The 23,771-nt window shown below is 43.4% G+C and overlaps 2 protein-coding genes across 3 annotated transcripts; both read left to right on the top strand.

The window, feature by feature from the left end:
- The first annotated feature begins 285 nt into the window (after window positions 1-285).
- Window positions 286-15,012, top strand: vstm4b (V-set and transmembrane domain containing 4b). 2 transcript variants are annotated; one of them, XM_079294001.1, is made up of 8 exons: window positions 286-382; window positions 1,963-2,370; window positions 9,593-9,646; window positions 9,864-9,971; window positions 10,121-10,154; window positions 10,252-10,376; window positions 11,030-11,094; window positions 11,855-15,012. In XM_079294001.1, the coding sequence occupies exons 1-8, from the start codon at window positions 331-333 to the stop codon at window positions 11,978-11,980; spliced, it is 972 nt and encodes a 323-aa protein (XP_079150127.1). In that variant the 5' UTR covers window positions 286-330; the 3' UTR covers window positions 11,981-15,012. The 2 variants fall into 2 exon arrangements, with proteins under 2 accessions (XP_079150127.1, XP_079150126.1); XM_079294000.1 differs by having other exon boundaries at window positions 310-382; window positions 10,257-10,376.
- Window positions 15,013-21,247: 6,235 nt separating this feature from the next.
- On the top strand, window positions 21,248-22,637 carry lrrc18b (leucine rich repeat containing 18b; the record flags this gene model as incomplete). Its single annotated transcript, XM_079293947.1, has 4 exons — window positions 21,248-21,327; window positions 21,462-21,723; window positions 22,020-22,456; window positions 22,574-22,637. Exons 2-4 carry the CDS (start codon window positions 21,472-21,474, stop codon window positions 22,635-22,637), a joined length of 753 nt encoding a protein of 250 aa, XP_079150073.1. The 5' UTR covers window positions 21,248-21,327; window positions 21,462-21,471.
- Window positions 22,638-23,771: the final 1,134 nt, after the last annotated feature.

The raw sequence follows: 23,771 nt of genomic DNA, 5'->3' as shown, positions 1-23,771 counted from the left end.
TTTCCCACTCACTCGACGGATAGAGAAGTGTGTGTGTGTGTGTGTGTGTGTCCTCGCAAATGCTCACCTGTCTCTGTCTGTGCACATGCATGTGTGTGTGTGTGTGTGTGTGTGTGTGCACGTGAGCCTGCCAAATGGGCTTTCACTGTGACATGAGGGGGGAGGGGCGGAGGGAGGTTCTGAGTAGAAACAGAGCCTCTAATGTTTCATATTACACTCCCCAGCTTGGGAAAAAAAGAGAAGAAGAAGAAGAGGAGGAGGAGGAAACCTGGCACTTCTTTTCTTCAGAGGCATTTAACTGGGAGTTTATGGAGGCTGCAGTCGTGGAAAATGAAGATCTCCTCTGTGGTCTTCGCTCTCCTGACTCGAGCACTGCTTGGAGGTAGGAAAAGTTCTGCTTCATACCAAAGTGGATGTGGTGGAGACAAAATGTTTTTCAGAGAGGCTTTGCAGAAAACATCTGAGAATCAGAGAGGACATCGGGGGTGATGGGTGAGGAGATGAAGAACACTCGATAAGAAAGTCTGTTCACTGAAAGGCCTTTGTGCTCGAATAAACATAGTACCAAGAGAGACTGCAGGGTAATGTTTGCAAGAAAACAACACGTTTATAAAAGTTGCGTCTGTTTGCAGAGATGAGAGGAAGTTCCACAAGTGAAAATTGGTGCTTTTTGAAGTGGAACAAAGCGTTTTGTTTCACTTGTACAGTCAATTCATGGTGATTTCAGTGATCCTATGTCAAAACAGCTGATTTGATTGAACAGTTTGAGAGTTCAAAGTCAACATGGATCACCGAGACAACACTTTTCAGCCACTCAGATGTGTTTTTCTTCGTCAGTTCTGTCACTCAAAACCGAAATGAAAGACAAAACTTTTCAATGTATGTTTTGAGCTGAAAGCATCTGAGCTGTGTGACAGTAAATAGTTTGTGTGTTGTAGAAACAGGTTATTATTATTACAAATTGCTCAAGGTTGGGACAAATGTACAGTGATATGTGGTCATGCAACAGATGCCGCGGTGAAGTTTTGTTCCTCAGTATTCGTCGGACGTATGTCGTCACATGTGGAAAGAAAGAAAACACGTATGTCAGCGTGATGAGAAGCAGACTGTTGAGCAACAGCAACCTCATTGGAGATATGGACTGCATGGATTTACGATATGACAAAGATTTTACTTCTCAAAAAAAATTCTTAGAATTTTTGGACCCACAGCGTCTTACGCTGTAAAATGTCAACATTTCTAACATTCAATATTTACCAGCTGCAAAAGCAACGCTGGTATAGTTTTCGACCTGTGTGACTGTGTGTGAGTCATCATGACAAAATGTGGCCGGGAGACATCTACTGTGTTGGGAACTACTCCAGAGATGGTTTTGAGTACTATGCCAGGGGTTTATATGTCAGTCTGTGGACAGATTGTGTCACCGTTATAGCAACAGTGCAAAATGCAGTTGACTTTATAGGTGTGTAGTTGAGATCAAAATGATGGTTTGATGTTCGAAGATGGGCGCGGCCAAGACCTGGACATATTGATTCTACTGTTTTGGGATTTAAATTCTCAGTTAAGTCAATGGGGTTTAACACTCCAACACCTAAATAACAATCCAACAAAGTCAATAAAGTATTCAGTTTCAGCACTTGGTTTGACATGGTGCTGTTTTTTACAGTGTAGCCAACACTCTGTGGCATAGACAAAACAATTGATAGACAGAAAACAGCTCAATGCGTTTAAAGTCAAAATCAAAGGGTTGATGGAACCAATATGCAGTCAAAACAAGAGAGGAGCATGGCCTCACATGTGTTTGGTTAAGACATAACCTGCATCTACTTCTCTGACAGCTTCTTCAGTTTATAAGGGATTTGTAGTATCAGGTATGGGATCACCAGTCATCCAAGAGATCCAGACATCTTAATATTACGTGCTACAAATGGTTCTAAAAGGACTTGTGTAATTCTTCTCCAGATTTCTGTTTGGCCATCAACGTCACCATCACCCCTTCCCCCTTCACGGTGGCCCAGGAGGGTCAAAATGTCACTCTGTCCTGCGTTGTGTCCCAGCGGCGCCGCAACGCTGCCTTGCCAGTGGTGAAATGGACCTTCCTGCCAGAGGGCACGGGCCGGCCGGAGGACGAACTCCTCATCGCCCGCGTCAACATGAGGAAGGCCCGTTTCTACGGCAACTACACCAAGAGTTTCCCGTGGCCCAAACTGAAGCTGACGGTGGTGAAGCAGGGGAAGATTTTTCACCTGGTCATCTTGAATGTGTCCGAGCGGGACCGGGGGCTCTACATGTGCCGGGTGCAGGAGTTTAGAAAGCACCAGGACCGCTGGAAGGCCTCATCCAACCGCACCGCCGCTACTGAGCTCAGAGGTAAGGGCGGAACTTACCGTTTAGTTTTTCCTGTCCTTTTCTTATCACTGGAAGATTCAACAAGCAACCAGTCTGTCAGCATCACACTGTTTAACATTTGTTGAGTTGCAAAAGTGTCCATCTTTCCACCTTTGTAAATGGAAAAATAGTGCGTACAGAGTTTCAGACACGAATGCATTACCCAAAGCCCTTTTTTGAAACAGGGAATGAAAGGTATTAGTTTGTAGTTTGCTCCTTGACAGGGTGCATGGTCAGCTTCAGTTATAATAGATTCCAACATCAGACAAACACATCAAATCTTAGTGGTTCACACCAATGGAAGAACAGAGTGCTCACATTCACGCAAACCAACCGCTGCCTCTCACCAGTTTGACCAAAAATCTCATTAATAAATGATACACAAGTTGTATGATGTGTCACTTTACTTGAGGAAACACAAAAATAGGAAATAATACATAATTGTATGCACATAATGAAGACATATTCAAGTGGGAATCCCTGCATTGTGTTACCAAATCGCCTGAAACTATTAGGACATTGGAGTTGCAACCTAATGTGGGGTTTCCCAATATGCAAATTAGACATTCGAATTTTAGACGGTGAGTTTAAACAGATATCAGTGTCAACTGTGCTGAGGGACTCGTCAAGATTCATGTCTTTCATTTGAAAAGTATCAACAGCAAAGAAATGTTATTGTATTGAATAAGTGGAGCTGGGAACAAATTTGGGGTCCTGAGCCAAAAAAGGTGGGGAACCTCTGGCAGTGGGCTTCTCCAAGTCACTCTTGGTAGATGAAGCCAGTAGCTGTAGCCCAGTTTCTCACAGGATGACATCACTGCTTTTGAGGGTGCAGGGCGGTGACTTAACAGCTATTTCTGAAACCACAACAGAAGCAATGAGAAAATGCTGTTGAAGCCGCAAAAAGTTTCACACAGATGCCAGGTTGGTCTGCAGAGATCTTCCACGGCCAGCAACAGAAAGCTATTGAGCAGTTTCCAGCTGTGTTTGAGGCGTTTCTGAAGAAGCTTGGATGCCCTTTGTAACTCTCTTATAAGGTCATTTAGAACTCAAAATGACAGAATATGACTGGATCTGAAGGAGAGGGAAGGGGCTCTTTGTGCCACCTCTCTCGAAATGTCAGTTTAAAGCAAATTGGGCGATGTTTATAGGCTTGCTGAGCTAAAGAAGAGCCCCAAGTAAGCCAAACTTGCGATGACAATACACTGAAGATAGCAGAAGAAAACGATTTGTCTTAGGGGAGCAGTTCTGCATCTCCAGTAGCAGCACTTTCTTGAACCACAACTGGATGATGTTATCCATCTGGCTGATGAGGCCGTGAAGTGGATTCAAGGAGCGCTGTCCTGTTTTTGGTTTGGGAGGGGAAATGTCATTGGTTGGGAGCAAGTCCGCAGATAAAAGGGTCCTCCATCGTAATGAGTTGCGGCTTTGACTGAGTAGATGATCTTGGAGAGTGAGCAAAGAGAATGTGAGGTTTCAATGCCACCGCTGGCACATGAGACGTTCACACAACGGAACGGATGACAAATCGACTGGTCCCAGATACTGCCCAGCAATCCCGTCGCCTTCATAGAACCAGACACACTTTAAAAGAGAGGAGAATTTTCCCTTTGCGTAGCCTATGTCAAGCTTTCTCTCCTTCCAAAATGTGCACTTTGCAATGATAACAAGGGCAGGTTTACCACACAATGGTTCAAGTGTTTCTTTTAAACTAAGGGTCCTCTATTGTAGATAGAGGTAGGCTACACAAGAGCTGGATTCTTATTTAAAGCCATGCAAGCATCAATTGGGCAGCTGAAATGATGATTGTCGCCAGTACGTAGATTACCATAGCTGCATGATTTGGATGAAAAACATGCTGAGTTGCTTACGTTAGCCTAAACTCTGATAGCATCCAGGACTGGCTTCCACAAAGCGGGGAGTACTTGTCGTAGTTTTGCTGTCTGGGTTTTATAACGGCTTGCTAACATTTGCAAACTATGCTCGAGCAGGTAAACACACTGGTAAATGTATCCTTTACACGTTTGCTCTTGTGTTTGTGGGTTTTGGAAAGGCTGGAAAAAAAGACAAACGCAAAGCCTGACTGACCAAATGTGCCGAGTTACAGTTGCTATTGATTAGACAATCACATTTCAGGAGAAGGGATTGGGCATTGACTTTAAAGATGGATGATATGGCAGCTCCCCAAAATAATCTCGATAGCCCCCTGATGGCTGATAGCCCCCTGATGACCCATACTTGTAGTATGGGTCTTAAACCCTCCCTCCATTTTAACGAATGGGACATGGTCCTCACTAAATAACCCAACTACACGTCACAATAATTCATCCCCAAAGACGGTTTCTGTCATTTAGGTAGTTCTTATCACGCTGATGTATGTTCAAACTTGGTTTTTATGCAATAAAAAGCTGGTGTGACGTAATGATTGACAGCTGGGATTCTCTCTTACCAACAAACTGTGGCTGTGCTCGGCTGCTAATTGACTTCGGGGGGTGTATGATCTCTAAACCGCGTTTCCAGCCTCCTTTGGCTTCACCTCAATACAATGTGCGGAAGTGGGGGCAGATGTCTACATTTGTAAGTGGGATGTCCTCTTCTGTGTTTGCTTTTGTAGATGAAGTTTGGGTTTTTGTGAATCGTGATGCTAACTCTAATCCAGATTTGTTTCTAACTGTTTGTAACTGAGTGGAAATGTGTCACATTTATCCCAGACACAACCAACACCAAGCATTTATAACAGAACATGCAGAAACCCTAATTGCTTGGTTGTAGGTTTGGATCAGCAGAAAGCAGTTGGAGAGGCATTCATGTGAAATTAGTTAAGTGTGTTTTGGTGGTTCATCTCAGGAATGAGTGCAGGACACAGTTTAATCCTTGCAACAATCTAAAGACAGTTCATATTCGTGCCTGCTGTCAGTGTTAAACAACACTGGACGTTGCTCACCACATTTTCCATGGAAGCGTTCCTACAGGCTGTGACTTTCGGGGCGTCCACGGCCAAGTCTGACACGCAGTCCCTAGCGAGAGCTGTTGACATTGGCCTAGACATGGAGTTTCCCTCCCAAATGTAGAACAGACAGAGTCCAGAGAGACTCAGCAGAATTGGAACAAGAGATAGTTGTGAAGGTGAAGTTCTGATGTTTGTCTGCAGTGGCAGTCGAGTGGGCAGCTGTCGTCACTCTTAACCGCTCGTGGTCAAGGATGCGGAGAGCTATTTCAATCCAAGGAAGTGCAGTACAAATATGGAAAACAAAATGAATCAGACGTAAACTGTTCAATTTTGTCACCATATGAATTAAAACAATGTCCAGAATCTAGATTGAGTAATTATAAAGCACTGGCCATCAACACTGGAAAACGTTACTGCTCTGCCCAGCGTCCCAGCAGGCGGTGGTATTCCTTCCCAGTATCCACAGCAACAGTTGACAGCTATGATAAACATCAGCTACGCAGCTGAGGGGTTAAAGCCCCTCCGGGACCGGTGCTCCTGCTCCACACTTCACATTACAAACAGCAGATGGCTGAGCCTTTATGTGCACGAATGTGTGCCTGTGAGACGTCAAAGTGTTGGAATTCCTGCGGTCGGATAACATTAGGTGACCAGGTGTTTCCACAATCTCACAAAAATCCCATTACTCTACTTACTACTGCTGGAATAAACACATCCATAGAGGCCGGAGGGTTTCGGTAGAGCACAGTGTGGACACAGCCTCCTCTCGGCATGAACAAACCGAACTCGTGGGTATTTCTATAACACGTGTGGGCGACTGCAAGTTAACATGCGTGCTTCCAAGAGGTGCACGGCACACGGATGTGGCATGGGTTTAAGTACAGCACGAACATGGGACTCTGGGTATTGTATTGGCAGCCTCACGAGACAAAATCTGAAATATTGCAGTTCGTGGGTCACAGACATCGCTGGAGAGGTTTGTTTTTAAGAAGCCAACAGAAAAGGGCCTGTGTTCATCACCATAGTAGGGACACAGTGAGTAAGATGTACTGAATGATGCTAATTGTTAGAAGAAAAGATGCAAAGAGACAGCAGGAAGTTAGAGGGCGAACTATTCAAAGCTTTGTGTACTTACATTCGTCTCTAGTCATTTATAAAACAGTCAATCCGAGCAGTGACTGACCCAGTCGATGGTGAAGACACAGAGGTTTATTCACTCCAGTCTGTGTATTGATGTTTACAGAATTGGGTTTGATGGGGGACAAAAAACAAAGAGCCTCAAATCTGAAACAGTCTGCAAATGAATGCAACTCTGTGGCTTGGACGAACAAAAGGTAGTGTGTTTGAATACTTCCACTGTCGTCCGATGTAGTCGTCAGCCATTCAAAAGTTGCTTTAAAAAGAAGCCATTTTCTATGTTGGGGATGAAAGCCAGTTTAATGCCATAGAGTACACCAGATTTATCCCATTCCTGATTAATCCAACATGCACAGCTGCCGCACTGACAGAGCCGCACAGAACCCGTGTCAAAAACACCACATAAACGTCAGAGATGTTATCGAGATGTGCGCTGTGATTCATAGAGTGTGAAAGAAGGGCCGGCCTCTGAATTCAATCAGCTGCCATTTCAAACACGCGGGAGAAAGTCTGTTTGGTACATGATTCCACTCAGAAACGGTGCAAATGCATTTGCTGTAGATGCTACAGGTACTATTACCTACATACACTGGTGGGTTTAAGATTTTCATGGACAATGATGGTAATAGAACAAAAAGGGAACATTACAATGTTGGCGGTGTCGTATAGAATAAGCCTTTCACATAAGCTTTGCCAAAAACAACCAAACTAAGCTGTGTAGATCACTGATGAGGTAACATTCATCGGGCTAACACTTCTGAGAAACTGTATGACTTCTGTCTTTGATATTCTTTACAAAATATACAATTTGTGTTCAGAAACAAAAGCTTTACAGTGAATGGCTTTTGCAGTTAAAGCTATACGGTTGGTAGCTTTAATAAAAATAACTTTTTGTCATGTTTGCTCAAACCGTCAGTGACAGTGGCAGCCTGTGAAAGAATCAGGTTCCTCTGCCTCCTTTTGGCATTAAAACGATTTCACGGCCCCTGGAGGAAAATCCAACCAATCAGAGCCGAGGAGTCTCTAACGCAGCTGTCAATCACTGCTCGTGAAGCTCACGAATGATCAAACTGTCAAACTAGGCGGCGCTGGTCAAATATGAGTCAAGTTTGCGAGACTGTTTTTCCCGTTTCTCGTCTCTCGTCTCTTCCTCTCCTTTTGTCCGTGTCGTTCTGATTCATATTTGCGATTGGTGGCAATCTTTGAAAGTCTGAAAAGCCGGCTTGGCGAGTGAATGTGATATTCTGTGTTTTCACCTCAGGTTCTCCTGTCAGCACAGGCTTTGATTGAGCATAGTCCTAAACCTTTTAACAGACAAACCCTTTCATATGTTGCACAGTAAATATTTAGCAAAACGTACGTAATAATCCACAACCAGTTGTTTTCTGAGTGAGGCACATATGGGCAGTGTAGGGTTAGTGGAGATGGAGACAGTCTAGAGAAAAGGATTAAGGAAAGTATTGAAACAAGGTGAAAATGTCAAGCACCTTGGTTTAAAGAACAACTGATAACTGAGAGCCAGTTCACAGCAGAGAGGGATCATCTGAGAGCTCCGAGGAGAATTCACCTCTTTGGCCAAAAGGCACCGCTGCTTGGTGCATTTTACTTTCTGAACTGGCATTGTTTAACATAGCGCTCTGTGAACTGGTGAAAGAAGCGCTGTGCTGTCAGCAGTTTGGTATAAAGGTACCCTGTTATTGCTGGTCGTTTCAATGTTATCCTGTAGGAAAATGAGCAGTTTGACCGGAGAGGTGTTAGCATGATGCAGCATTTTGAAGAAACTGAACTGCAGGCTGTTTAACTGAACATCCCACAGCGTTGTGTGGTGTTTGAGACTTTTTAATTCATGGTTCGGATGTTCCGCACGGCTTCAGTCCAAAATGTTCAGTTAGGTTTTTAACTTTTAGTGTGCATCTACTCCCTTACATGTAAATTTCCCAATAACTAGCAGGAAATAGCTTCTCCTCCTTTCATTCATCTATGGAGGAATTACCAATGTCTCATTTGCTTAAGTATTACTCCAGGAAATCAATCCCTGATTTGAAATACAAGAGTTTGTTTCTTCATAATCCTGAGGAAGCTTCTGGTAAGTTAGTTGAAAGACAGTCGAGTTGTGCTTTAGTTTGTTGGAGCTTTAGGTATTGATACTCTTACTTTGGTACATCAAGACTTGTCTAAAGTACAAACGCAGCATCAATGCATGCAGGGAGGATCCACGTAACAGCTCCTACAGTGCAGATATGTTTTGGAATCATCTGAAGCATGCTTATAGCAAGTTTGCCAGTCAAGCCAGTAATTATGCATAGAGATTATGCATAGGTTGCATACGTCCATGACGTATGCAACCATTACAAATATTTAGTATGAAGATATTTTGCAGAGTTATAACTGTATTTGAGCTAGCTACAAGCTCAAGGAGCTAGCGTTAATGAGCTAGCTGGCTATATCTGATCAAATTTGGCAGCAGAAGTCATTTAAACTGGCCACATAAACGGTCACCGACTGGGAAAAAATTAAATGAAAAAGAAGTCTGCTTTTGTCCACCGTTCGATTCCTGGGATCTTTGTTGCATTTCCAGACGCCCGAAGTTGTGCCTGTTTCAATACCTGCCACAATAATAATAATATATTCATTTAAAGTCTTTGTAAAATACCCGCCCACGTTGATGCTGCATTCTGCACACACTGCAAGAGTACATTTTTTGTCGGCCTCTGTGGAAATGCCGATTATGAAACATCACAGTTAGACGGCTGTGTTTACTGTGTTTTCTCAATTTTAGAAAGGCTGATTTATGCCTGTATGAAATAGACTGGGATCTGAATGTTCCTGTCAATATTTTAATGTGCATGTTGTTGAGGTTACCAAAAGGAACAAAAACAGATGTTTCACCACAGCAGTCTGTTCTGAAGGTGAGGGCGACGGTCAGCAAAGGTTGATGATGAAGCCTCTGGACTGTGATTCAGAGACACCATCGAGCAGGGAGGAGTCCAATCTCAGCCCGTTGTCTTCCTACAATCAGCTTTATTTAAACTCTAGCCAGCGTGCAATCAGGCGGCGGGTACGTCACAGTTATTAACATGCTTCTCTCTCTCTCTCTCTCCCTCTCCCTCCATGTAGTGCATGTCCTACCGGCCACCAAGGCCAAAGAAAGCTTGTGGAGTTTGTTTGAAGGTAAGACGTCATATGTTTAACGCATGTGTGCATGTAGGTGTGTGTGTGTGTGTGTGTGTGTGTGTGTGTGTGTGTGGCAAAAAATAGCCCAAACCAAAGGATATAGCACAGTGCCTTAAATAGCTCAGCAACACATTCATTGTATTGTGTATAGTGGAGCAGTAGACATGAGGCTGATGTGTGTGTGTGTGTGTGTGTACATGTTTGTGTTTTTCAGATGTGTATCTGTGTGCAGTGCTGATCTGCTCAGTGGGTTTGATGTGTATGTGCATGTTCACGGTGACAGTGAGCTGCCAGTACATACAGAGGAAGCAGAGGTTAAAAGGTAAGCAGCAACATCAAGAGAAGTCTCCCCTGACCTTTGACCGTGATCCTGTTTCTTAACTCAAGTTTGCATTTAGAGGTTTGCTTTGGTACAGTAACCTTTATCTCCATACCTGTTGTCATGTTTCTAAATGTGTTGTGTCTCTGCAGATCATTACCTTTTGGTCAAAAGCCCTCAGAACAGGTAAGATTGACACAGCCTCACGCATTGCCATAAAAGCAAACGAACACTCGGGTCTTCTTAACTGCACTGAACCTCTGATGATCGGCTCTCGTTCCAGCTCAGGCGAGACAGTCACCAGTGTGGTCAATGTGTCTCCCGCTCTGCCGAAGAAGGAGAGGAGGTACAGGAAGAAAAGGAGCAGAGACTACCAAGAGGAGATTCCACCAGAGATACCAGCAAAGGGTAAACATCAGTCTCTGGGTGCATTCACATCTACAGTTTTGTCATCGGTAGCTCAAAGTAGCTCATTTACTGTACATCCTTTTGAATCAGATCATTTTGCAGGATTAAATCAAGTCACCAGCAGAAATAGCTGAGCATGAGCATCAGTCCACACTGAGGTTTACTCTCTTGGTTCACTTTGTTTGCTTTCCAAACATGAATATGTGCTGGCATTCGAGGTCAACATCCGCCCCTTCCACATATAAACTCTTGAGTTATTGTGGAATGTAATTCATCCTTCTTTTCACTGGAAGCAAAAAACACGAAACATTTTGAAAGTTATTTTGAGTTAAGTACCATCGTAATGGTCGATGAAACGTGATAATAGGCTGTGGGGCAACAGGTCCAGGTGATAATTCTTTGTGGGTTCATCACTAGAGGCGACCCCTCTAACATTACACAGTTATTTGATCCATTATTAATATGAAAAAAACAGACGAGTGCAGCTTCAAGCCAAATGTTGACTGGTTCTTGTGCATTATTCAGAGCTGCACTAAACACTACGTGAACGGGAGCGCACGTCGAGTTTGTGGTTATGGATTGAGAGATATACACACATTATATTTGCGAAACAGATCTCTGCAAAAGCATTGACCTTTGTTTTGTCCCTGCAGTACCCATTGGAGACAATACACGGAAACCCAAACTTTTAAAACAACAACCAAGGAAAGTAGTGTTGGTGAGTTCTATGCATTCTTTTCATACATCGTTGACTTGATCCTCGTTCTTTATTGCAGCCAAATAATCAGGAATCTACCAGTGATCACCGTCGCCTGTTTTAAACCCACATATGTAGTATATGTGTGGCGCGTATCACTTTGGAGAACATTTTTCTAACAGCACATATGCATTGGTAGCTTTTGCCTACAACTAACCGTACCAAGCAAGGCATTCATAGTGACAGGCTAGTGTTTCCGTGGCAAATATAATGAAGCGCAACCAGCATGTGACAGGAATACATGTAATCAAAAGTACCAGCAAATGTCATAAACTGTGCCACATAACCCAGGTGTAGTTTGGTTCCAATTGTCACTGGAATGAAGTGAATTTGTGGCAACGTGGCCTTTTAATGGCATAGAATGCGGCAAGAGTTGATTGAATTTTGGCAACCTCAACCCAAGAATCCTATAAGGTGACGCCTACACAAAACCTGCTCACATGTACCAAACCAATGCTGTAACGCTGAAACCATGGAGAGACGAGAGGAAAACAGCAGCATTGTTGGAGTCTACCATTCTTTGCCTGCTAACTGCTGTTTAACTGCTGTTTACCAGTTCAAAAGATGTATTGTCTGTATTCATATACTGACAAATGATGGAGTTCTTCATAAAAAGAATCTCTCTCAACCTCCCTGCTCATTTTCTAACGATACCACTTCCCTTCCTTTGCCCCTCCCTCCTCCATCATTATTTTCCTCTGCCGTCTTCCTCCATCTCCAGCCGAAGATAGTGGAGGAGAACCTGACCTACGCAGAGCTGGATCTGGTGAAGCCAATTCCGGAAACCAAGGCGTCGTGTAGCGGCACCGTGTACGCCCAGATTCAGTTTGGGGAGCAGCAGCTATGAGATAAACACACAAACACCACTAATACCTGTGCCTCATGTAAAGTATTGTCTATTTATAGTCTGTATTATTTTGTATTCAAATGCTTTGTGAAGGGCAACATGTGTAATGTCTCACGATTATGAACCAATTGTACATATGATTTTCTATGTTCTTTGGTATGACTTCCTTTTATGTGACCGGGATGCAAAAGGAAATGTTTTCTTTGCTGGCGTATTTCATGTAGAATGTTTCTTTTGCACCCATGTTTGAATCATGTGTCGCTTAAACTAGGAACACAATAGAAGCCTGTGCTGATTTAGACCAGATTTGTCCATTGTGACAATCGGATTGGAGATTTGAATTTGCAGGCTAATCGAAGCCCTCCCATCCACATCAAACAGGTTGCAATCCGATATCGGCAGGTTGTATTCCTGTGGCGTGTAGTTCATTGAGAGTCAGGTTCGGTGAGGGAGGTAAAGCGAGATGATGCAACCATCAGATAAGAATAATGCTGCAACTCAAGGTTTTGAAATTAATAAACAAGATATTTTAGTAAATTATTATTCATTTACTTGCCAAAGATTAGATAAGGCAGTTTTTACCACTTTCATGTGCGTTAAGCATAGTGAACCAGGAGGTGATTAGCTTAGCTTAGCATAAAGAGTGGAAGCGTGGGAATACAGCAGTGATTAGCTTAGCTTAGCATAAAGAGTGGAAGCTTGGCCTGTCTCTAGCTAGCTTGCTGGCTAACATGACTCGGGAAATGGGTGCTGTAACTGTTTCTTGCGGTTGTTTACCGTAAAAAAAGAGGAATGTACAGAAACTCTCTCAACCACAAAGTGGTTTTTTTCCGATGTCTGTATGTGTGTGGATAAAGCAAATGATACAATTAGTTTATTAGTGGGCTTTAGAGGTGCATTTTTTAACTTTGGAAAAAATGATGCTGTGATTCCCGTTTTCCCAAGCTAAGCTAATTGCCTCCCGGCTCTAGTGTCATGCTTAATGTACCGATGTTATGGATCGCTCATCGAAGCTAATTCGCAAAATGACAAACTAATTCTTGAAATAGCCTACAAATATACAACTTATTTTAGACAGCCCATATACTGATTCTTGTGATATCCTTAAGTCTCTAACGTCTCTTAAGTCCGCCAGTTAAACTCAGTTGTGGGGAACCCCATCGAGAGAAAACAGATTCACGGAGGAGATACAAAGCTAATTTACGACATCCGTTGTTATGGATGTGAACCAATGCATTTTCAGATGTGATTTACATCTAGTGTGTTCCCAGTGTTGCATCACAAGTTCAGTGTGTCAGACTGCAGTTTATTGTGACCACAACTCCACAGAGTTGACAATTAGCCCCCCCATAGGAAGTACTGAGACCATGCGAGCCGTTTCATCTGGTGCCAACATCAACGTAACAGGCTGTTAGCGACACATGAACATATACATACAAAGGTGGAGTTAGATGTAGGCTAAACGTCCTTGTAGGCCTTGCACAAAGGCATATACTTTATTATTTTTTCATATAATCCAAAAGGCTGCAAACAATTGTGACACCTGATTTACAAACGGGGACAAACTTAAGACCTGTGTCTGGACAATTTCAGATTAATGCCATAAGTCTGAGTGTACATATCGACTGTCATCCCACATACCTTCGAGCGGTCTCCTTGCTTTCTCACTTTCCGTGAATCTGAGCGTAAAATAGCTTAAGCCTCTTTTTTTTCCATTTAATGATCCTCTGGATTCAGGCACGGAAAAGCAAAGGAGAGTTTCTCAAACAGTGAACTTGAAACCCAGACACAAAGGCAGCGGATCCCTCCCTTCCCCAAAGACTTCCACCATCTAATGTGGAGTTATCCATGCAGATGGAGCCCTTGACAAATACAAAGACTTACTTTCCACTGAATGCTGAAGTTCATGTTTTGGCCCTTTTTTGTCAAACCTTAAGCTAGCTAAGCTGCAGCTGAACCAGCTGGTAGTTAAAGAGTATTCAGTTCATGAGTAAAATGATTTGACTCTTCTGTAAAACGTGATATTTAGAATTATGTAGTACTATAGCAACTATGGCTAACAGCTGATTCACACATGACATTTATTGGATTCGTGTGATGAAATAGTTTCCAGTCACAAAAAGACTGTCAAGGGAGTTCACAGGTAGGACCCAAACACAAGACCACAGGAGACAGAAAGACGGTACGACCTGACAACCCCAGACTGCAGGACCAGAGTTTATATAGAGACAGGGGACTCATTAGTGGGCCCTGAGTCTGGTGTGTCAGGCTGCAGGAGGTGATCGGCTGGAGTGTCCCCTCAGCTGTGCACAATCAAGGGTGCGGCCATGGGAGGTGTCTGGAGGCAGAGGACAAACAGAGCACATGGCACACAATAACAAACAGGGGAATGACAGGACACCTGAGGAGAGGAGATCAGGGGAAACACACACCGGGTCAGACAGGGATCCTGGATCCTGACAAAGACAGAAGTTATCCATTGTTAGAAAATGCAGAAAAAGTCAAATAGTGTGCTGTAGCCTCAATCAGCTGCCAGCGAGGTAACACTTGAAAACTCCCAATGAAGAGAGTACAGGACCACACATTTACAACACAGTTCTACAGCAAGCTGGTGGTTGTGGCTTCTGACATTCTCCGTTCCCCTGCCTGCATGTTACATTTCAATTCAAACCACTATATCGACCTTTGTTTGTCACCGTTCCAATTGTCCATTGTTGGTCTTTTATGTATGTAGTTGCACCGTGTGTATTATCCATGTATCAAATGACTGAAAGCGACCTTTCAGTGACGGGCAGAAGTGTCTTAAAATTGCCCTTAGACTGTGAAATATAAAGTTCCTTCCAGACCACGTTGTCCGTAATGGGAGTCCACTAACTAGAACCATGTGTGAGACTTGTGCCTCTCCCTCTCTCCTTTCCCTCTCTTTGCCCACCACCGACCTCTACATTCATCAGCATTCCAGCATTTCTTCTCTTGTTCATTTCGTACATTTCATCTGTACAGCGTGTATCGGTAAGTGAAATAAATGTATAAGTGTGTGAGCAGTTTGCAGCCAGAGAGGTGCTTTGATCTTTGTATGTAAGTAAGTAAATAAGTAAGTCAAATGTATTTATAAAGCGCTTTTCACAGACATTAGTCACAAAGTGCTTAATGAGCAGAATTTCAAACATAAAAAGCACAATGTGACCATATAAGGGCCAATCATTTACATAAAAATGCGTCCAGGTGCTATTAATATGAATTCCTTGTCAGTCATCAGTTAAAACGATATCTATGTTTTAACTGCAAAGCTCAGATTCCCCTGCTCCTCTTGTGTTTCACCTCCACGTTGACATAACGAGGAGACATGAGCGGGCTGCAGCCGCTTGGATGGGTGTCAGCTCCTCTTGTGGCGGTGGAGGCGCTGTAATGAGCGGGGGAGACTTAAACGTTGGCTTTAGTTTACTTGCAACCTCCAAATTATTTTGGAAAGGAAAAGAGAGAGGAAGCTCACTGTGTGCGTGGGACAAGAGGAACCCCAGAGGTCTTGTGAAAATGTCTCACCCGCAAAGAAAACACATGGAGTTGACAAAAGGACAGGTCAGTAGAAGTTTGGAAGGAAGGAAGTGCTTCAATAGCAATAAAATATGATCAGTAAGGTAAATAATTCTCAATGGTTAAGCAGAATTGTTGGAAAAGAAAGCAAAGGAAGCCCAAGGAGGAGAGCAGGGATTACAAAGGAGAGAAACAGGTTTAGGAAAATCCACATTTGTGTAAAGGCTTGGAAGTGTGGGACACACTGATGCTTGTTTCCTGTCTGGGCACAACACAGCAGGCGTTGCAGACACTCCCTTTAAAAGAAACAGCTGATGTCACCAGTAAAGCAGTCGAACAAAACCTATTGTTAGAGCTTTCGTGCGTCTGGGCTCGTTGCATGCCATCATCTCAGTCCACAGAAACACAATGCACAGTGAGCACACGGTCCACAACCCAACACATCCGGTGTGGTGACAGTAATGCACAGCTACACAGGGCCTCGAGGCAGAAGGGAGCATAATGAAAGACTTTAGCGAGTGGAAGTCACAGGAAGTAGAGATTCGATTGAGGCTCGGAACTGGATGTTCCGTAAGAACTTGGTCCCAATGTCCAGTGTTGGACGGTCAGTAAAAGGAGCGACCTCCTCCTTTGCACCCTCCATAAGTACACAGGGCTACTCTAAGGTCATGTCCACACAAACCAGACTCTTTACCGGAACCACTGATTCAGTGCCAATGAGCCTGTGAACATGTCCGGTCATCAATTTTGAAAGAGAGAACTTGTTTTCCAAGACTAGGGAAGAAAAAAACAGGAAAACAAGGTTTAAAGCGCATTCTGCTGCTGGATGATGAACACACAAAGAAATCTCTAAATATGGTCATTTGCAGGTAAATATATCTTTTTTTAAAAGTTGCCCTTTATTAAAAACAGTGGTAAATAATGTTGTTTACTCTTCTCCAACAGCTTTGTCATATTTGTCTCACACTTGGATTTGTTTGACAGACACAAAGTGACTGATGAGGCATTACGAGGTTTACTCGTCTGCAGTGAGGGCGACCGTCGCCTCTCATTACGGTTCACTCTGCTGTTGCGTGGGACTGCAGGCCGAGCAGATCTAATGAAAAACAGCTTGTCTCAGGCTCACCGGCACGCTGCCTTTTAGCCCCTTGGGTTCCCCAAAATGATGACATCATACCACAACAGCTTTCAGGATTGTTATTGTGTGCAAAGTTGTAAATTGTGAAGCAGATGAAGTCAGGATCTGGTTGCACCGTGGACTTGCTTTGTTTTCATACCGTTTTCACTCCCAACTCCTCAAACATGGCATCTTGGTCAGTGGCCCAACATGTCAAACTATGACGCTCTACATGGCCTTAGTTACGGCAGGAGAAATACAGGAAGTCAGGTTAGGTCGTGTGAAGAGCAATAAAGACTTCGTACGGAGGAGGTCGGGGTGGACGAATGGGTCAAAAAACACAGGACTTTCACCAGGTGTTTGTGTCCCATATGACACCAAAAGACAATGTTCTCTTGAGTTACGTAACGTAACTACGGCACTTGCGTAACATAGCCTACTTAACTACGTAACAAACATACTTATTTCCACCTACACCTTGATCTTTTCCGAAACCTAGACAAGCAGTTGTGTTGCCTGAACCCAACCAAGTTGTTTCCTGTGAACACAGAAGTTTATTTTGAAAAGACAGTGTATGCATCTGACGGGCGGAAATGGACACGTGCAAGAACTGACGCTCGAGGGGTACGTAGAGCGTCAGAGTTCGATGCGTAGGGCCACTGATCGAGCTGTTGTATTTGACGAGTTGGAAGTAAGATCGTGTCAACTCAGCCCTGAGGCCTGAGTTAGATTACCGGTGAGGGAATTAGATCTTTCTTTATACTACTGCCATACCTATACTGTTCTCACTGAGAGTGTATGTAAATATTCAATCCCCGGCTCCTCAAATTCACATTTCGAAGTGTCCTTGGGCAAGATACTAAAACCCAAATGGCTCCCGAAAGCTGTGCCATTGGTGTGTGAGTGAATGTGCATTTAGATTCGATCCTGATGAGCAGTTTGGCACCTTGGAAGCCTCTGCCATCAGTGTGTAAATGGGTGTATGTTGAAATGTAGTGTAAAGCGCTTTAAGAAGTCGGAAGACTAGAAAGACACTTTATGCAAATGCAAGTCCTACCTCAGTTCTATATTTAATTTGAGATTATATTCAATTTGTAGATGCAAATTCATTTCCTCTGGTGAGTTCGTGAAATCGATGAGCAGTCATAAGTAAAAACTTGTCCCTTTATGTCTCATAATGTAGGCTCTAAAACAGTCAAAGATACTTCTGTATGCACAGGGCCGAAAAAAACCTGGCTCAGTCATTGCATTCGTCATATTCAAACAACTACCACATGATTGATTGACTCGCCCGCCCCCAACAACACTTTCTCAAATACCGAGTGAACATTCTGTCAAGTCCACGTTCAGCTTTCCTGAATGAAACGTGGACAAACATTTACAGAAAGGAAAGGAGCTCTTTGAACCCGCAGCCCCGAGGCAAAGACAACACAACGGTCACATAGTTAGAGGGCAGGAAAGCCACTTCCATTCAACGCTCAGACAAACACATGAACGCCTCTGCCCCCGCGGAGCCAGCTTTCCTAAACACGTCCAACAAGCTATCACTCATCTCTGCACAAAAAGCAACTTTTGCTCTTGTTTCGGATCAGAAGGACTGAACAATAGCTCATAACGAGGACAAAGTGTGCAGGAGCACGCTGGAGAGGAAGAATCACAATGTTTTTGTGACAAATTCTGGAGCCATGTGTCTGACCCTGAGCGGGATAAAGCCACTTCCTTCTGGCACCGTTCATGTGATCCGTATACAACTTCATGTGTTAAATGTTGACTTAGCATGTAATAAATAATCTTTCGCAATTCACACAATTCGTATACGGTAGTTTGATGTGTTCGCATGGCAACTGCCCACTGTTTTCAGTCTTTTTCAAACTTTATCGTCTTCTATCCTGTCCAAGTAGTTTTAAAAGGAAGTGAAAGCATGACACCAGAGCAAGACTGAGAAGTGGTTGCTGACAATTCACCACCATGTGATGCTTTCAACGTTTTTGCTGTGTGTGGATGTTTAAAGACTCCGGTTCTGACTTGTTTTCAAGTCAAGTGTCGTGTTTAGTGTTTCACTACAACACTAACAAAATCAAAAAATACATATTTCATGTTTTTACCAAAGCCTTTGGTGACTGAGGAAACCTTAGGGGCATTCATTATTAACATTGCTGTGTGAATTAGCAACAACAAGACATTCATGATATGTTTGTGTGCAAAACTATGGCGGTGACTACCAGGAAAGTGCGTTAAAATGCTGTCAAGCAGCTGTGAAAGAAGACAGGAAGGAAGGAAATGAGTGAGTGAAACACAGGAAATCCTTGCTGGCAAGCTAGTAAATGAAGTACAAGGATGATGTTGTACATGACGTCAGTACTGGGTCTGTTTTTATTGTCATGTCTACGTCTCTTTGTCTTGAGCAAACTATTTCTAGTCGCTCAAGTCCAACCAACAATAGGTTCCTTGCGAGATGAACTGCAAATCACGAGACAAACATATCTGGACGATGTGTTCATTATTCTGTGATACACGGCCATTACAAGGTTTATAATCCTTGGCTCTAATTGTCTCGGTCCAAAAGTCAAAATGTATCGAACAAAGATAGACGTAATCATTTCCCAATTTTGCTACATTTTATCTCACAAAGTATTCTGCTTATATTCATATTTGATGGCATTTAGCCATCACACTTCCAGGTCCATCTTGCTAACACTCGCTAACTAGCATTAACAAGCCCTCTGAGGCTAATTTGTGATTTGTGATTTTGGGCTATACAAAAATAAATTGAATTGAATTTGCTGTGTAGCTATAATCGCTAACCTTGTATGAGTGTTGTTTCGCTTGTGAAAATAGCTAAGACTATCCCAGTCGCATTTGTTGTTTAGCTTTTTATCTACGTTTGTTAGCTCCAGGAGCTAACCCTAGCTAACCCTTGTTTGTGTATTCTCTGCTAGTACTGTGTACAAATGATTAAAATGCTTGGTAATGTTTATAGGAAATAGCAGTTTCATGTTGAAGGTTTTGAATAAGGGAATAAGAATAAGGGTTAAAACCAAAACAGTTTGAAACTAAATGACGTCCTTCCTTTAATCTCTCTTTTTCTCTTTTTCTTTGCCTCTCTCTCTCTCACCCTGTTCAAAAGTGCTTTGATGTACACGCACACACAAATAGACACACAGACACACACTGCTCACATTTCTTATCTTCAGACGTAATCTGAACTGCTGCGTGCAATGCCTTACTCAATTAGGACAACACCATTTGCTCCGGTGTGTCCTGTGTCTACTGACCTGTATTTCACACTGTTGAGGGAAATGAGTCAGGCGTATAGACCTGTCGCCTGCTGTTTCACGAAGACTGAAAAAAAACACATAAAACACAAAAAAATCCACATCGACAAAAGAGCAGGTCTGGTCAAAAAGGGATTCAGTAAATGGGTTTTGTCTGTAGCTTAACATTACAAAACATATGGCATTTTGTGGCTACATTTTCCACAGTCTACATGGCTGCTGCTTCGGCTTTGACAGACACATTGGAATCCAACCTCTAACCGAAGCAGATTTTCTCTTTTCTGTGGGATAATTACATTTATTGCCATAATTCAAGTATGTGGTTACATGCGAAACATATTCCCTTCTTGATGTGGTGTGATAAGTGACCTGATTTTAGTTTGGTTCATGTTAAATTGCACTGCTTTTACTTTGAGAATTTGCCACTCAAGCAAACCTTCGAGTCATGCAGAGTTTTATTGATGCTGTTCTGTAGCTCAACTATAAAACATAACAAAAACAAAATGGGCTGCACCATTTTCCTAAACAACAACAATGAATCTAAATTGCAGGGATGCCTCCCTTTGCAGTGTTCGACTGGGAGCTGTTTTCATTTCAAGGTAGAGTTGAAAAGACACTGTGACTTGTAAAAAGACAGCACCGCCTGCTGGTAGTAGGGAGGTACTGTGTGGCCTTTACGTTCAGTGAGAGTGCGAGTGTGTGTGTGTGCGAGTGTGTGTGTGTGTGTGTGTAGGTGTGTGTGTGTGTGTGTGTGTGTGTGTGTGTGTGTGTGTGTGCGTGAGTGAGTGAGAGAGTGTCATTACAGCCATGCGACTGCAATCATATCAAAGCTTGGTGAAAACTATTTACAAACACAGAGTTCAGCAGGTCAGTATACTATATACAGTAGCTGCTGTAGCTATATTTACTTTAATAATAGTTTTGATTAAAAAATGTTTTTCAATTTGTATTTTATTTCGTCTCACTGCTTTTTTCAGAGACCTGGAAACCATCAGTGACGCACATCGACACGTTCATATGTTATTTGTCTTTAAAACACAAGAATTCTAGAAACAGTTGCTGTAATCATTTGAAATGTACGTTCTGGTGTTGAATACAGACACTGGAAGTACAAAAGTGTCCTGCTGTCGCTGGTCACAGCCATGAAGTCTGCTGAGAGCTAACAGCAGTTGCCTGGGAACAGAAGCAAACAAATCCCTCCTCCGGCGCGTGAGTCTGTCTGACGGGCAGCCACTGCACAGCATGTCAGCTCTTTCCTTCGCTAACAACAATCGGACTTGTGTTTGGATTACAAATCTTTTCTGATTCTCAAGCTGGACAAAGAGGCCAAGAGGTCAAGTTGCAGAACGTGTCGGGAGTCTCTTTTGTCTTTTATCGGAGATTCAGTGTGTTGGATCGAAGGAAGCAGACTCTTAGTGCTGGTAGGGAATCAAAGAGTTTGTTTATCATCACAAAATGTCCAAGAATATGTTTAAAACAGCCGGCGTTTGTTGCGAAACACGCTAGTGAATGGTGTTAACTGCAGACCCAGTCACTGTGCTGTATCTCCCTACAGCAGAGTTGCCATGGGGAAGAAAAGAATAGCGGCCGAAGGGAAGACAATTGCCTTGAAAGCGGCTCAGAACTGCGTGGAGGTGACGCTGGAGGGCAAACGTCGTTTGAATCTCAGTTTCAAGGAGCTCGCCGTGGTGCCGAAGTGCATCCAGAAGCTGTGTGTAATGGATGAACTGGACCTGAGCAGGAACAGGATCAGAATGGTCCCCGACTTCATTGACAGTTTCATCAGCATCTGTGCTCTGGATCTGCACAGCAACTATGTGAGTATGGTAGGCTACAGGTAATTGAGGAAAATACGCTTCAAAAGGCCACTTTGTTGACTGAGTGATGTATGACACCAAACAACTATTTCAAAATAACCTCAATGATGTCATCGGGGTTATTTCGACTTGGGCTTGGAGTCTAAAAACACATGAACACATGCACCACATGTTGAGCCCTCCGGCCCCCTGAGGGTCTGGTGCCCTCGGGACAGTTGCTCAACAAATCTAGAAAAAATTGAAAGTATGAATCGGTGTATTGCACCATTCAGACTGCGTTTCTGTGCTCATTGCAGCTGGAGCAGCTCCCCGGGGCTATCGGCCGTCTCCGGAACCTGCTGGTCTTGAACCTGTGCAACAACCGTCTGACGAGCCTCCCCAGCGAGCTCGGCCTGCTGAAGAACCTCCACACGCTCAACCTGTGCATCAACCAGCTGGATGCTCTCCCCTCCTCCATCGGCGCGCTGAAGGAGCTCTGCCACATCAGCCTCTCCGACAACCGATTCATCCGCTTCCCCGGCTGCCTCTCCAGTCTGGACAAGCTACAGGAGGTCAACATGGCCAGGAACCCCATCCTCGCCAAGGAGGCAGCCGGTCGCCAGTCCCTCATGACGACAGAGAGGTTTTATATGGTCGAGGAGAGCGTCCTGTGTGGGGTCTGCCTGAATAAGTGCCGAGCTGAGAGGAAGGAATTGGAGGAACAGGAGCCAGAATCACAAGATGACAAGGAGATGTTGGGATTAGTTTCTCTTTAAATAACACACATGTAGGAGATTTCAATAAATGTGCAGAAATATCATGTGCTGTTAATGTGTATACACCGCATGTGTTGACTGTCTCTTTGGCCTAGAGGGCAGCAGAGACTACCAGAAGCAACAAATGCCGACACCTTCGTCACACGTCGCTGTCATTGATTCTGAATGCAAGCAACTGATGTGACGCATCTTTAATTTCAGCAAAGGTAGATGGAGCATCGTGGATGCTTCTGTGTTTATTTGAAACGTCTTTTTAAAAAAAAAGGAGGAGGAAAAGAAAAAGGCTGCGCTGATATCTGCAATCTTCATGGCAGTAAACGTTAAGTGTTAACTTAGTCACAGCAGTGCAGTTTAAAGAGTAATATTTATATGGGCATGAATGATAAAACTATCCTTTAAATAACCACAAATCCAAATTCTATATTTCATGTTTGAATCTAAAGTAATTGTACATATATGGGCTTTTGAAACACTTGAATTCATATAAAATGAAAACTGAAAATGAGGCTGTTGCTCCTGCTAAGATGACAAGTGGGCGATATGCGGTTCCGTTCATTATGCCATTTGTTTTTCATTTTTCTTCAGAACTTCAGAGCAGACTTCCATCACAAAATTTCACACAGAATGTATAAGCTGCTTATATTAGCTGCTCCGCTGCCCATAGGTGGTCTGCCAATACTTTCAACAGCCTTTTATGATACAGGTCTCACTGGTTCATGCTGAGCATGACTGTCCTCTCTGCTCAGTTACATATACACTCACCCAGCAGTCCTCCACTGTAACCCGATGAGGCCTGGCTCTCTCAGCTGAAATGCAAATCGTGAGCTGTTATCTTAGAAAGCATAACCTCTGTCCTCTGTTCATTCCTCTCTATCTCATTACCAGATTAAGATCAATTCTCTTTCTCAGCCCGTTTGTCTTCACTACGTCCGCGCAAACAGTCGATACAGTGTGAAAACAGTGAATAACCTCAGAGGGGGTCGTGTCATCCAGGTTTTAACGCGTCGCTGAGCTGGAGAGCGCTGAGTCGACTCGATTAAGATCTCAGCAGATGCAGTCATCCAGAAGCAAGCGGCCTATTGACCCAGCTCCACAGTGAGACTGACTCATATTATGGTCCAATGTGAGAGAAAGACAGCAAAAGCCGATATGACCCCTTATGTCCTGATGTCCATGCTCCCCGATATATAAAGGGACCATGTCCCTTATAATGGACTCAGCTCAACTGTTTAATGCTGCTAAATCAAAGCTCGTTGGTATGGATGATAACAATTTCACTGTTATGGCCATCTC

This window comes from Melanostigma gelatinosum, assembly GCF_949748355.1.
Source record: "Melanostigma gelatinosum genome assembly, chromosome: 21".
Classification (NCBI taxonomy): domain Eukaryota; kingdom Metazoa; phylum Chordata; class Actinopteri; order Perciformes; family Zoarcidae; genus Melanostigma; species Melanostigma gelatinosum.
The sequence above is the reverse complement of the archived record's forward strand: the minus strand, read 5'-3'. Positions and strand labels throughout refer to the sequence as shown.

Bases quoted from the DNA above. Each gene is read 5' to 3' on its own strand.
- vstm4b (XM_079294001.1), top strand. From the start codon at position 331: ATGAAGATCTCCTCTGTGGTCTTCGCTCTCCTGACTCGAGCACTGCTT. The intron at 9,647-9,863 runs GTAAGACGTCAT...TGTGTTTTTCAG, and splicing joins CTTGTGGAGTTTGTTTGAAG to ATGTGTATCTGTGTGCAGTG. The intron at 11,095-11,854 runs GTGAGTTCTATG...CTCCATCTCCAG, and splicing joins AACCAAGGAAAGTAGTGTTG to CCGAAGATAGTGGAGGAGAA.